The 15304-nt window shown below is 45.5% G+C and overlaps 1 protein-coding gene across 1 annotated transcript; it reads right to left on the bottom strand.

Moving 5' to 3' along the window:
• Positions 1-926: 926 nt before the first annotated feature.
• Positions 927-15015, bottom strand: MAP1LC3B (microtubule associated protein 1 light chain 3 beta). Its single transcript, XM_067721396.1, has 4 exons — positions 14859-15015; positions 6599-6654; positions 3928-4034; positions 927-2762 (listed from the first exon to the last, which is right to left on the bottom strand). Exons 1-4 carry the CDS (start codon positions 14896-14898, stop codon positions 2588-2590), a joined length of 378 nt encoding a protein of 125 aa, XP_067577497.1. The 5' UTR covers positions 14899-15015; the 3' UTR covers positions 927-2587.
• Between the last annotated feature and the right edge of the window lie 289 nt (positions 15016-15304).

The raw sequence follows: 15304 nt of genomic DNA, 5'->3' as shown, positions 1-15304 counted from the left end.
AAAGGGACACCTGGTCTTAAATCCATTTTCTGTCACGTTTCCTAGGTGTTTAAAAAATGTCCTTGCTGTGAATAGAAATGTGAATTGATTTGGGGTTGGATTAAAGATGTTCCAGCTCTCAGGTACCCGTGAACAATCAAGGTTATTAGCATTACTAGATCAAGTATCATTTGGACGTTTCCAAACTCATGATGAATGTGCCCTGCCACCTAAGGCCACGTCCTCTCTGGACTTGGGCTGGTGCTGTGCTCGCCCAGGACTACGGTGCTGTCCTGAGCAGTGCCAGGCCCCAGAGGGAGAATTCTGGGGCTTTTTCCCCAGCAGGAGTCCCCATTTTCTCTTGGTCTTGTCGTCAGACCTGTCGTCACCCGGAGGAAAACGTGCACACGGTTCTCGGACTAGTCAGGGCCCCTGTCAGGTAAGTAGCATCAGGTGACACAGCTGGCCACTCCTGGCACCTGCTAGCAGCCCCTCTGTTTGGTCACTTCCAGGGCCTCTGAGGGTGGAGGGCATGTGCGCATCTGCTGTTTGTACTGTACGCGGCTCCCCACACGGCCACCTCAGGTCCCATGTGCCGCACAACGCCCCCCACACTCTCAGTACTTTTCGTGTTACACGTTTGTTCATTTAGATCAGGTTTTCAAGTGCCTGTTTCCACAAAACACCTAGGTCGCTCCCCCATCCCGTCTCCCCGTACTTTGTGGCACATCTGTACCTTTAAGAGAATTGAGTTTTTTGAAGTCAGTCAGGACCTTGACCAATGCGAGCGAGGCGCTTATGACAAGGCAGAGACCTTCAGAGGTGGGTGTCCCTCCACCCTGGCACAGTGAAACCAGCCTCAGCACTCCTCATTGGAAAGGATATGACCCACTTGGCTGTGGATGGTATAGACTGCAAGTCTCAAATGCTAATCCATTAAACTGAACTTTGATGACAGTTTTTAGTTGTGCCTTTATTCACCTTAGTTCGTTAAAAATGTACTTGTTTTAAAGATCCTATAAATAGGGTAACCACCCACTAATGTGGGATATAAGTAAGTCACCCCTCTCAGCGTGGTACTTTTGTCTTTAAAAAGCATAGTTTCTTAAAGGAATCTTATCGGTCACATAGTAGTTACAAGAATGTCAGATATAATGATGTATACAATCTAAACAAGACAGGCTAATTAAGAATTTACATAATGTAAAAATATACATATTAAAAGTTAGCCACGTGGACAGATGCATGCATCGGGAAGAGTAGTTGATCGGGGTTGAGGGCCCATATGCGGTAATGTTGCTTTTTCTTCCTCAGTTACGATAAGTAACTGCCACTCACTGATACAAGTTGTCCACACACACGTCTAAATGCACAAGGGTTAATGGCGACCTGCCACTGTACAGTCTCAAGGGGGCCTGTGAGCCTTCTGCGACAGCTCTCACAAAAACAGTACATAGTGAACCCCATGCAGGTAGTAGGAAGCACTGGTTATTTATTCTAGTAGGACTCTGAAAATGCTTAACGTTTGACATTAATATCTGTGAAGAACATGTTTCCTTTTGCTATTTTCAAAACTGACATGCACATGGAGTGGGGGAATTCTGAGGACTGCTTGACCTAACTGTGATAACTGAAATACCCTTAAAGATACTTAATAACATATTTTAGTCACATACGTAACATAAAACACGGATCATCTACAGCTTTAAGCCAAAAGGTCGAGGAGGTGTATCTGAATTTTAATGCTTTTTGTTTCAGGATCCTGTAGCTTTCTACCTTTGTCCCGAAGAATGAAACCCATGGAACTGCTTGTTTATTTACCAAAGCAGGCACTATTTTGAGCTCTTAAGAGAATATTCAAAACAAAAAAAAAATGTCATTCTCTTTCTCTAGGTCTTTTGAGAAACTTGACCAAAATTATAAATTATTCAAGGTTCCTGTTGAGCAGTGGTATTTTTCTGCGTTACTGCCTAGAGAACAAACCAAATGAAAACTTTATGACAAGAGCACTGATGTGAAATACGCTTATTAGCAATCAGGAACCCTGGACAGCAGCTCAGCTTTCTTATTTCCTATACACTCGCGTCCACCCTGCTTTCTGCCAGCTATTATGGCAAATGGGCTGGGGGTGGGGGTTGGCTATGCCTGACAATTTAGGCTTAAAGATCCTCTTAAGGAGATCTCTCTAGTTGAGTAGAAACCCTTCTATAAAAAGCTGGCAGGTTCTCTTCTCTAGAGAGAAGACTGAATGTCTCTCTGAATGCTCAAATTGCAAGTTCCTTTTGGGGGAAAAACATTAAAATAACTTGAAGGTCTATTTTATTGGCAACTTAGAATGCAAAGTATTTTATTTTTAAACTTCTAAATGTGAAAACAAGACAGCCTAGGTTAAATAATGAAGTTTCCCAAAGCTGAATGTGCTCATTTGGAGCCCAGCTTTTCTGCCTGAAGTACAAAAAAACAACTTGCTAAAAACTCCTAGGCAGGAACACTACTACTGTTTTGATGATCTGTGATTAGGTGAACTGATCAATCTCAGTTGGTAACATCCCTTTTTTATTCCTTGGTAAGGGTTTAAATTCTAGAACAGACACATTTTCTTTTAGTCTTACACAGACAATTTCATTCCAAAAGTCTCCTGAGAGGCGTATACCATATACAGGAATCCATCTTCATCCTTCTCGCTTTCATACACTTCACAAATTGGCGTGGACACACTCACCATGCTATGTCCATTCACTAACAGGAAGAAGGCTTGATTAGCGTTGAGCTGTAAGCGCCTTCTGTTGAAAGAAAACGTTAAGAAATACTGATACATCAATACCTAGGGAGAATGTGTAAAAAATATCACCCACCCTGGATCAATATAAAAGTATAAAGATTTTGGGCTTCCCTGGTGGCGCAGTGGTTGAGAGTCCACCTGCCGATGCAGGGGAAATGGGTTCGTGCCCCGGTCCGGGAAGATCCCACGTGCCGCGGAGCGGCTGGGCCCGTGAGCCATGGCCGCTGAGCCTGCACGTCCGGAGCCTGTGCTCCGCAACGGGAGAGCCCACAGCAGTGAGAGGCCCGCAAAAAAAAAAAGCGTACCGCCAAAAAAAAAAAAAAAAAAAAAGTACAAAGATTTTGTAAATGCTGCTTTTGGCAAAATGAAATATATGCCTTACGATGACTTGAATGTTTCTTCTCATAAGACACAGGATGTTTTCTACGACTATATGCATGGTAAGTATTAATGATAATCCTTGCTAGATCATTCTTACTACTTTCCTGAGGCCAGTTTTATTTATTTATTTTGCTAATTAATTATTTATTTGTTTTTGGCTGCGTTGGGTCTTTGTTGTGGTGCGCAGGGCTTCTCACTGTGTTGGCTTCTCTTGTTGCGGAGCACGGGCTCTAGGCACGCGGGCTTCAGTAGTTGTGGCTCGTGGGCTCCAGAGCGCGGGCTCAGTAGTTGTGGTGAATGGGCTTAGTTGCTCCACGGCATGTGGGATCTTCCCGGACCAGGGCTTGAACCCGTGTCCCCTGCATTGGCAGGCGGATTCTTAACCACTGCGCCACCAGGGAAGTCCTGAGGCCAGTTTTAAAACTAGTATGCTATCTGAGTAGCCACCAGTGTCTAATGTGATAAAAATAGTTCAAAATATAATTTACAAACTAAGATCTAAGCTGATGCAATTTATTACCATTGGACCACGTCTAATTCTCTTAACTTATTTTCCTACATAAAACTTTTCTGATTAAGAGACATCTACATAGATGTTATGATGAAAGGATCAGAAGGGACTTGAGATCCAGCAGGTAAGAAATAGAAAAACTCAGAAGTGAAATGTCTTACAGTTTTATTAAGTTGCATAGATTTTTATCAGAGCTAGACTGAAGATTTATCTGTAAGCCTGATAAAGAATGAGAAGTTACCCAAAGAAATAAAGTAAAAAGATGATAAAATACCTAATTATCTTGATGAGCTCACTCATGTTGACATGATCAGGCACCAGGAACTTTGTTTTATCCAGGACTGGAAGCTGCTTCTCACCTTTGTATCGTTCTATTATTACCTAGAAAAGAAGCCAGAAAAGTGATTTAAAAATAGCCGTTAACAAAGAAAAACCGGTAAGATACGTCCTATGTTGTAGCTGGCACACGCCAAAACGGGGTTTAAAACAGCACTTCTGTTCCTTACGAAATATGGTGCACGAGCCAACATGTCTGCCGTCAGGGAGGGGCAAGGTAGCCCTGAGGTGGGGAAAGAAACTTTGCTATAAATTCTGGTATTTGGAACCATGAAAATATACTACCTAGTCAGAAAAAGACCCCAAGCCTTATAACAGCAGAGATGCTGGGTACCAGCTCTAAGTGTAAAGATCTGAATCTATGCCAGTTCTACATCACCATTTCCTGTGACATGACGAGAGTCTTTTAATAAAACTTTTATTAAAAGCGTAAGTAAGATCTTAACTCTGGTAATAGACTCAAATCCTAAGTAAATATTTGAGAAGCAGAGACCATGATTAGCTGGTCTGGAGATACTTTTTTTTTTTTTTTGCAGAAGTCTCGAAGATCCTGCCATTTTGATAAAATATCCTTGATGAACTCTGCAGGGAACAAAAATAGTTCCACATTATGACTTGAAATAAATCCATTAGCTCCTTGCCATGCTTCCTCCTTTCCATAAAGGAAAAAATTTTTTCTAGTTCTAAGCCACTTTATGTAGTCTCTGACAGCAAACTGGTGACTGCCCTTGAGCCTCAATACTACCTGTTTACTGAGCACCAGAGACATCCTTCTCCACGTAGAGCAATTCTTTACCCTGTCATGACAATGAGAAGTTGTAAGATAGGAATGGAAAATCTTCAGAAGAGGGAAAAATGCTTGTATGTATATTGTTGCACTGCACGGGGCCTACATGAGGTTCTGTGTAAGGCCAGGTCAAGCTGTCGTCACCCTCCCTGGTAAGATCAATAGCTTTATCTCTGAGGTGTGTTCAGAACATGGTATCTACAAGTATGAATGTGACTTCTGTAAAAAACCTAAAACTACTAGCAGAAAAGATGACTGTAGATATATGCAGACATTCACATTTCAGAAGGAGGCTATGGAACAAATACTGGCAGACTGTTGGGCTGGCTGTTTGTCTCCAGTGACTGACGAGTACCTGCTAGCAAAGAGACACAGCAGGTACTCAAAAGTGAAGAAAAACCTTGAAAAGGAAATTACCCAGAAGCCTCATCCCCAGGCCGTATGTTGGCCCTGAGTGTGAAGACAGACTGAAATTTCCAACCAGTCCAAGAAACATATCTTCTAACTACAGAATCCTACAGTCACGACACTGCTGAGCAGACCCATCCTATTCTCCCTTCTGTGCACCTCACAACCCCAGCCCCACTGATCTTCCCATCTTCTTTTCCCCCACTTTGGTATGAGATGATCAATCAGAAAGCCAACCATGAAAGCTTCTGCAGAATTTAGCAGTGGAGTTTCTTTGGAAGTGGTCTGTAAGAGGTAACAAGCATGTCCCCAGAATTATGCAAAATTTTCCAACCACATGGGTGGATTCTCTTCCCATTGTATAGATGAGGATATGGCAGCTCCTCTCAGAATTTTAGTAATGAGCCCAAGATCACTTAGCAACCTTGAACCTAAGGCCTGAACTCAGCCACTGTCTGAAGCCAAAAGCTCCTTGACCATTTCTCTCTAGACCTAGTGCCTCAGCAGAAACCTATTTAAGGTCCACCACCAAAGGATCCAGGGCACACAGGACACTGTTGGCTGGGCACAGCAATAAGCATCTGAGGTCCCTACACATCACAGGAGCAGCATCTTTCCTCAATCCTGCAAAGAAATAAAATATAAGGAGAGACTTCTTTCTCTGGGGCATCAAAGTCAGGCAGCCTAGAATGCGCCGTCACATTTAAATCTTGAGGGCTACTGATTTTCCCACAGCAGTAGTCTCTGCTTGCTTCAAAAGAGGGTGGATACCAACTTTCACTGATAAAATACCAACAGATCTAGCCCCTCTATCCCTTCCCCCACAAGTAAAATACCCTTGATTTGTGAAGTGTGTAACATTAACACAGTAAACTCAGACTTAGGAGGAAACAGAATGTGATTAGATTAAACTGTAGATTAAGGTATCTCCATTCTAGGTCATGAAACTGACACACCATTTGCATAGCTGAGGATTCCTATAGAAACCCATCAGGTAGGGACTTCCCTGGTGGTGCAGTGGTTAAGAATCTGCCTGCCAAGGCAGGGGACACGGGTTTGATCCCCAGTCCAGGAAGATCCCACGTGCCACGGAGCAACTAAGCCCGTGCACCACAGGTACTGAGCCTGTGTGCCTAGAGCCTGTGCTCCACAACAAGAGAAGCCACCGCATGAGAAGCCTGCACACCTTAACGAAGAGCAGCCCCCCATCACCGCAACTAGAGAAAGCCTGTGTGCAGCAATGAAGACCCAATGCAGCCAAAAATAAATAAATAATCAAACAAATAAAAAATAAATAAATATAAATTAAAAAAAGAAACCCGTCAGTCGCACATAGCAGCACTGTCCTAAAGTTGTATTTAAGCCGTGCTCTTTCCCGCGTACATTAATAACAACTGAGACAGAGACTACCTACCGGGATTTTGGTAGGATGCTGCTCTCGGATAAGTCGGACATCTTCTACTCTTTGTTCTGCAAAGGAAAGGAAGAAACACAGGCATTATTAAGGGCCAAAAATGCAGCTTCTTTCCTGCATTTTTACCTGGTGACTTCCATATCTGAATCCACCTGTCCTTAGCTGTGGCAGAGCAAAGCAGTAAAGACATCTTCCCTAGAACTGAGAGAAACAAAACACTAACACTTCATACCTGGCAAAGGTTGGTATACAAGATTAACATACAGAAATTGGTTGCATTTCTTTACATTAACAATGAGATATCAGAAAGGGAATGTAAAAAAAACTACCTTTTAAAATCACACCAGGGACTTTCCTGGTGACTCAGAGGTTAAGAATCTGCCTGCCAATGCAGGAGACACGCGTTCGAGCCCTGGTCTGGGAAGATCCCACATGCCGCAGTGCAACTAAGCCCGTGCACCGCAACTACCGAGCCCATGTACCTAGAACCCGTGCTCTGCAACAAGAGAAGCCACCGCAATAAGCCCACATGCTGCAACGAAGAGGAGCCCCCGCTCGCCACAACTAGAGAAAGCCTGTGCGCGGCAACAAAGACCCAACGCAGCCAGAAAAAAAAACAAAACAGAACAAAACACACCTTAGGAATAAAGCTGACCAAGGAGGTGAAAGAGTTATACACTGAGAACTATAAAACATTAATAAAAGAAATTAAAGATGATTCAAAGAAACAGATATCCCATGCCCTTTGATTGGAAGAATATTGGTGTTTGGTTTTTTTTGGCTGCACAGCATGTGGGATCTTAGTTCCCTGACCAGGGACTGAATGTGCACCCCCTGTATTGGAAGGGCAGAGTCTTAACCACTGGACTGCCAGGGAAGTCCCTGGAAAAATATTGTTAAAGTGGCCATACTACACAAAGCGATATACAGATTTAATGTGATCCCTATCAAATTACCCATGATATTTTTCACAGAACTAGAACAAATAATCCTAAAGTTTATACGGAACCATAAAAGACCCAGAATTGCCAAAGCAATCCTGAGGAAAAAGAGCAAAGCAGGAGGCATAACCCTCCTAGACCTCAGACAATACTACAAAGCTACAGTAACCAAAAGTGTGGTACTGGCACAAAAGCAGACATATGGATCAACGGAACAGAGCAGAGAGCCCAGAAATAAACCCACACGCCTATGGTCAATTAATCTTCAACAAAGGAGGCAAGAATATACAATGGAAAAATGACAGTCTCTTCAGCAAGTGGTTCTGGGAAAGTGGGACAGCTGCATGTAAATCAATGAAGTTAGAACACACCTTCACACTACACACAAAAATAAACTCAAAATGGCTTAAAGACCTAAATGTAAGAGAGGACAACCATAAAACTCCTAGCTAGAAGAAAGCAGAGGTAAAACATTCTTTGACATAGATCACTGCAATGTTTTCATAGGTCAGTCTCCCGAGGCAATAAAAATAAAAGCAAAAATAAACAATGGGACCTAATCAAACTTACAAGCTTTTGCACAGCAAAGGAAACATTAAAAAAGAACCGAAAAGACAACCTACAGAATGGGAGAAAATACTTGCAAATGATGCGACCGACAAGGGCTTAATTTCCAAAATACACAAACAGGTCATACAACTCAACAAAACGAAGAACCCAATCAAAAAATGGGCAGAAGACCTAAATAGACATTTCTCCAAAGAAGACATCCACGAAGACATCCAATAGGCACATAAAAAGATGCTCAACATCACTAATTATTAGGGAAATGCAAATCAAAACTACAATGAGGTATCACCTCACACCCATCAGAATGGCCATCATCAAAAAGTCTACAAATAGGGCTTCCCTGGTGGCACAGTGGTTGAGAGTCCGCCCGCCAATGCAGGGAATGCGGGTTTGTGCCTTGGTCCGGGAAGATCCCACATGCCGCGGAGCAGCTAGGCCCATGAGCCATGGCCGCTGAGCCTGCGCATCCAGAGCCTGTGCTCCGCAACGGGAGAGGCCACAACAGTGAGAGGCCCGTGTACCACAAAAAAAAAAAAAAAAAAAAGTCTACAAATAACAAATGCTGGAGAGGGTGTGGAGAAAAGGGAACCTTCCTACACTGTTGGTGGGAATGTTAGCTGGTGCAGCTGCTATAGAGAACAGCACGGAGGTTCCTCAAAAAGCTACAAATAGAGCTACCATATGATCCAGCAATTCCACTCCTGGGCATATATCCAAAGAAAACTCTAACTCAAAAAGATACATGTACCCCTATGTTCACAGCGGCACTATTCACAATAACCAAGGCATGGAAGCAACCTAAATGTCCATCAACAGAGGAATGGATAAAGAAGATGTATTACATACATACAATGGAATACTACTCAGCCAAAAAGAATGAAATAATGCCATTTGCAGCTACGTGGATGGACCTAGAGATTATCATACAAAGCGAAATAAGTCAGAAAGAGAAAGACAAACACCATATGATATCAGTTGTACATGGAGTCTAAAATATGACACAAATGAATTTATCTATGAAACAGAAATAGACTAACAGACGTAGAGAACAGACTTCTGGTTGCCAAGGCGGACCAGGGTGGGGAGTGCTGGATTGGGAGTTTGGGACAAACAGATGCAAACTACTATATACAGAATGGATAAACAACAAGGTCCTATTTTATAGCACAGGGAACTATATTCAATATTCTGTAATAAACCATAATAGAAAAGAAAAAAGATTCAGTGAGAATGTTGGTACGCCCCTTGCAAATATCTGGCACATAGTAAATGCTTAATAAATGCTAGGTGTTATTAAATAAAAAATGAGGGGCTTCCCTGGTGGCGCAGTGGTTGGGAGTCCGCCTGCCGATGCAGGGGACACAGGTTCGTGCCCCGGTCCGGGAGGATCCCACATGCCGCGGAGCGGCTGGGCCCGTGAGCCATGGCCGCTGAGCCTGTGCTCCGCAGCGGGAGAGGCCACAGCAGTGAGAGGCCCGCGTACCGCAAAAAAAAAAAAAAAAAGGAAATAATGCCACTTGCAACAACATGGATGGACCTAGAGATTATCATAGTAAGTCAGACAGAGAAAGACAAATATCATATATGGTATCACATGTAAAATCTAAAAAATAATACAAACGAACTTATTTACAGTAAAAGGGTCTGGAGGGCTTCCAGGTGGCAGGAGAGTGCAATCACCAAACTCCATGGAGACAGAAGCTCCTGTGCTCAGCACTCTTCCGTACCTTACCCCATGTATCTCTTCATTCAGCTGTTCACCTGCTATGCTTTAATATCCTTTGCAATAATCTGATAATCTAGTAATTAAAGGCTTTTCCTGAGCTCTGGGAGCCACTCTAGTAATTTAATCAAACACAAGGTGGTCTTGTGAAACTGATTTATAGCTAGTCAGAGCAAGGACCTGTACTTGCAATTAGCCTTTGGTGGGGGGCGGGGGGGGCTGTCAGGTGGGACGGAGCCCTTAACCTGCTGGATCTGAGGCTATCACCAGGTAGCGCTAGAATTGAGTTAAACTGGATGACAACTAGCTGAATTGCTTGTCTGGTGTCAGAAGTGAGCCGCAGTGTTTATGGAGTACTGCAGAGTAGAGGGGACACAAAGGAAGAGTTTTCCTTTCTATCATCCTTAGAACCCCGCTCTATTTCTAGGAGTGTCATGGATACTTCAGCATTTCTCTCAGCCCTAAGACCTGTCCCTATGTCTGTGCTACCCCAGAAAAGACGCTCTACCATCTACACTTAGCTATCAGCCATCTTCACAACAAAAACCTCCATCTTGTCAGAGTAGATTTCACAAGCAAGCGGAAATCACAATTTAATTAATTCACTGTAGCCAATAAATAGTAAGTTTAATACACCCCGAAATGTTTCACATTTAAAAGCTCTTCCAAAAAAATTTAAAAGGTTCAAGGAATCATTCAGGCATAAGGGGGAGAGAATTTTTTATGCAAGGAAAACAGGTTTATTTTGGTGAGTGGAGCAGGAAAAAATAAAATGGGCTGTAAATGTGGGGCTTCAAAGTCAAACTACAGCGTCAAAAGTTTTATCTTGATTTATCCCCCAAATTTGATCCAAAAAGGAAGGCAAAAATGATTATTTTCATTAAAGGTGAGACAACAGAGGAAGACAAGTGACTTCCCTAAGGTGAAAAGAGTAGTACCAAAGTCCTGCAGGAATGTCTTTAGCATCCTGGCCAGTTGTAATGAAAATCCAGTGGTGAGCCCAGAGTGATTAAATAAATATGGTATATGCTGAGGCCTAACTCTGAATAGAAGGCTGTTTTTAGAAGCCAACAGTATATTTAACAAAAGCATTACCAACGCCACTGGATCAAAGGCACAGGAGAGCACTTCTTTTACTCAATTATTTTCTTAATGTTGTGATGATCTGTTTATCATTTGCCTTTCTCAACAGACTGCCCCTGGCGGTCAGGGATCCAGCTCTAGTCATGTCTGTATTCCCCAGGGCTCAGGCTTGTACATGGATGATATACTTCCCCAGATTCCTCTTCCTGTCTCTAAGACCGCTTATAAGCCTTACAAAAATAGAAACTAGGAGTCTAAGGTGTCTTATTTGCAAAGATGCTTTGAGATAGATTCCCTAGGGCATTTAAAGTAAGGCTTACATATATTTTCCAGGATTTAGTTCACTGAAGTGGAACCATAAATATTTTCCCCAATACGCCTATAAATAAAAAACATAAAATCCCACCCATCAGTGAGTGACACAGCTTAAGAGCCGGGAGTGTTACCTAGGTGTTGGCATAAATCTCCTTCTCCAGTCTCCCTGTTACATAGCTGGAGCTATTTATTCTAGACCATCACATGAACTTCCGAGACATGCAGACCTTTTGTTATTGATGGTGAAGCTTAAGATCTAGGTTTAACATTGAATCTCAGCAAAATGATGTCTAGGAGACAGATGTGTTATTAAACTAGGGCAACCCTAGAAGAAAATGGAGTGAGATTATGACATTTGAGAAGACTGAATCCAAAAATGTTTGCTCAAATACAACTTCTGAAGTTGATAAAAATTTTCAAACCATTTGTAGGGAAACACTATTGCCTCTTGACTCAGAGTGTTGGCCCACTTCATGTACTGGAAATGATGGCTACCTACTGGAGGACAGAATTCCTATCAGAAGGGTACAAGTCCAGACTCTGCCACTAGGTGGACCATGATTTCCACCTCTCAGGGCCCCACCCAGTTTCTTTGGCCACAAAAGTAAGTGGTTGTTTTGGGCGAGCCCTAAGATTCATCTCAACCCTTTTAACCCTTGTAGAATATATCACAGCAGAGATATACTCAATTTTTAATTAACCTAAACTCACTCACTTGGGAACAGTACTGTTCAAGCTAACTGGGGCTGGTCTTAGTGTCTATAAAAAAGGTATCTCCGGGGCTTCCCTGGTGGCGCAGTGGTTGAGAGTTTGCCTGCCGATGCAGAGGACATGGGTTCGTGCCCCGGTCTGGGAAGATCCCACATGCTGCGGAGTGGCTGGGCCCGTGAGCCATGGCCGCTGAGCCTGCGCGTCCGGGCCTGTGCTCCGCAACGGGAGAGGCCACAACAGTGAGAGGCCCGCGTACCGCTAAAGAAAAAAAAAAACAAAAAAAAACAAAAAAAAAACAAAAAAGGTATCTCCAGGGCTTCCCTGGTGGCGCAGTGGTTGAGAGTCTGCCTGCCGATGCAGGGGATGCGGGTTCGTGCCCCGGTCCGGGAGGACCCCACATGCCGCGGAGCGGCTGGCCCCGTGAGCCATGGCCACTGAGCCTGCGCGTCTGGAGCCTGTGCTCCGCAACGAGAGAGGCCACAACAGTAAGAGGCCCACATACCGCAAAAAAAAAAAAAAAAAAAGGTATCTCCAAACAACTTATTTCCCTCATTTACTGTGTTACAAATCTCTGAAAATTGTCAGTGCTGATTACCATAATCAGTAGCAAGGAAAGGCAGTAGCCATTAAATGATGTGATATTTTTCTGCAAAATGACTATTTTTTAAAAAATTATTTTTATTTATTTGGCTGTGTTGGGTCTTCATTGCCGTACGTGGGCTTTCTCTAGTTGCGGCGAGCAGGGGCTACTCTTTGTTGAGGTGTGCGGGCTTCTCACTGTGGTGGCTTCTTGTTATGGACACAGGCTCTAGGCACGCGGGCCTCAGTAGTTGTGGCACGTGAGCTCAGTAGTTGTGGGTCACAGGCTCTAGAGCGCAGCCTCAGTAGTTGTGGCGCACAGGCTTAGCTGCTCCGCGACATGTGGGATCCTCCTGGACCAGGGCTCGAACCTGTGTCCCCTGCATTGGCAGGCGGATTGTTAACCACTGCGCCACCAGGGAAGCCCTGCAAAATGACTATTAAAGAGCGCTTTTAAAAAAAGGGGGGGACGGGGTTAATCCTAGGAGTTCTCTTCACAAGGAGAAAATTTTCCTTTTTTATTTTATCTATGAGAAGATGCATGTTAGCTGAACCTATTATGGTAATCATTTCACAATATATGTAAACCAAGCCATCATGCTGAATACCTTAAATTTATACAGTGATGAATGTCATTTCTCAATAAAAGTAGAAAAAAAAGAATCAGAGTCAGGAGACCAGGGAGAAAAAAAGGAGGAGTGGGAGTAAAGGTGAACAAAGAGGAAACTCCACAAATACACTAATGGAGAAAAAAATGAGGCATACCTGCTGGTCTACCCTCAAGGCCACAGGCACCAGGGGAATTCCTTCTAATTCGCTATTTTATTCTCATTTATTCTCACTTTTATTCTAGTTATTCCTCACCTTTCCTACTCTTACCACCTACTCTTCTTAAGTGATTTTTCTAGATAACCTAAAAATACTCTAAGCAAAAAGAAAGTAACTATAGTATTGGTCATGAGAAAATGGGCATCTATCCCATACAAATGTCCCCAGTTAGCTTTCAATGCCAGAGTCTGTAAGGACAGAAGCCAGATACAACGGCAAATCTGCTCTAAATGCTGTTCTCATGGCTGCATAAAAAGTAAGCAATATTCATGAGTATCAACTTGAGTTCATGAAAGTCACTAAAGAGAAAATTTCTTTAAAAAAAAAAAAGACACGTCTAAGTTTTGCTAACCAACCGCTTCAAGAGGCTGAAAGGATATGCTCCACAGGTCAGCGTGAATTTCATCTACTGGAGCTTCCAAGGCACAAGAAACAATTATCAATAACGAGATCTACAAAACCATATCCTAGCTCAAGTGAATGCTCGGCTTTTCTAGACTCCAGGAAACTAGACAAAAGTAGACGAAAGCGATACTTACTGCTCAAGCTCTTAAAGATTAGAGCAGGAAGGAACGCTGGTGCCGCCCTACTCCACCTGGCCTTCCAGGGCTGAGATAAACAAGCCCTACACGGCGATATGCAAGGAGGCCACGTTGTTACTGCAGAACTGTCTTGCTTAAAGGGAGCACCAATCACTTCCTTCCCATGGGTTTTGTGGAGGAGTAAATATTGTGATGGTGTCACCTCCAGTTTCAACCAAATGCCAGCAAGCTAAGTGGGGATTCTAGCCTGAACTGGGAGAGAACGGATTCGCCGCTGCTCTCAAAGAATGCTGTCGCCCGCCGGTTAGAAGAGCCACCCACCCTAGCTCTTGTGCCACAAATAGGACCAAGACGTCCCGGCCACGCGGGGCTGCAGGGGAAGGGGCAGGCGTGAGGAGGCGCGGCCTCGGAGTCACTCCTCTCCACGGAGGGCCTGACGCGTAAAGGGACCAGGTGTCACCCGGACGACGCACCAGAAGACGACTGCCTTGCACCCCCGCTGCCACCACTTCGGAGAACCTGTCCCAGCCCGACGCCCGGGCCAGCCTCCCCTACAAGGAGGACACCCCCTGCGCGGCTCGCGCTCGTCTCGTCCTGGGGACCTAACACCCCAGGGCTGGAGGGCTGACGGGCCCCGAGCCCACCACCCGCCCGGCCTCCCGGGGCCAAAAGGTGATTCAGCAGCTCCGCGCCAGTGCGCCCTCGGCCCCTCGGCCCCCGCACTCCGGCCCCTCGGGCCCGCAGTCCCCTGGGCCCGGCAGCCCTCGGCCAGTCAGGCCCCCGCCTCGGCCCTTCGGCCGCCCGGGCCCGGCCCTCCCGCAGCCCCCGCCTCAGCCTGGCTCAGCCCCTCAGCCCTCGGCACCTCGGCCCGTCCGCCCTCTCCGGAGCCCCTCCGCCAGGGCCGGCCCCACCGCCTCGGCCCCTCAGGCCCCCGACCCTCCGTCAGCGGCCGGCCCCGCGGCACCCACCGAAGGTTCGGCGCTGTTTGAAGGTTTTCTCCGACGGCATGGCGCGGCAGGCTGGGCGGGGGCGGCGAGGTGGAGAGTCCCGGCGGCTCCAGGCGGTGGCTGAGACGGTTCCGACTGTGGCGACAGCGACGGCTCTTGTGTCTTCTCAGCCCGCAGCCGCGTCAGGTGACCTGCGCGGCGTCCCGGGAGGCGGGGCCAGGAGCGGGCCGCCGCCGTCGCCATGGCGGGCGTGGCGGAAGCAGGACGAGCGCCGCGCCGGGGGAGGGGTCGGGGCTGGCGGGAGTGGGGGCGGTCGGCGGCCCGCGTGGGGAGCGCAAGCGCTGGATCAGCCTGTGACCCGCGGAAAGGCGCCGCGCAGACACGCACGGTGCTGCCCCTGCGGCCGAGCTTCCGCGACTCGGCCTCGCTCCTGTTCCCGGTGCCGGTTCTGATGCCTGGTGATGTTT

This window comes from Pseudorca crassidens, chromosome 20, assembly GCF_039906515.1.
Source record: "Pseudorca crassidens isolate mPseCra1 chromosome 20, mPseCra1.hap1, whole genome shotgun sequence".
In the NCBI taxonomy this organism is placed as follows: domain Eukaryota; kingdom Metazoa; phylum Chordata; class Mammalia; order Artiodactyla; family Delphinidae; genus Pseudorca; species Pseudorca crassidens.
Note: the sequence above shows the minus strand (reverse complement) of the source record. Positions and strands in the feature narration are given on the sequence as shown.

Bases quoted from the DNA above. Each gene is read 5' to 3' on its own strand.
- MAP1LC3B (XM_067721396.1), bottom strand. From the start codon at position 14,898: ATGCCGTCGGAGAAAACCTTCAAACAGCGCCGAACCTTCG. The intron at 4,035-6,598 runs GTAGGTAGTCTC...CTTCTTTTCTAG, and splicing joins AGCATCCTACCAAAATCCCG to GTAATAATAGAACGATACAA. The intron at 2,763-3,927 runs GTATTTTATCAT...TTCTTTCAACAG, and splicing joins GAGCTCATCAAGATAATTAG to AAGGCGCTTACAGCTCAACG.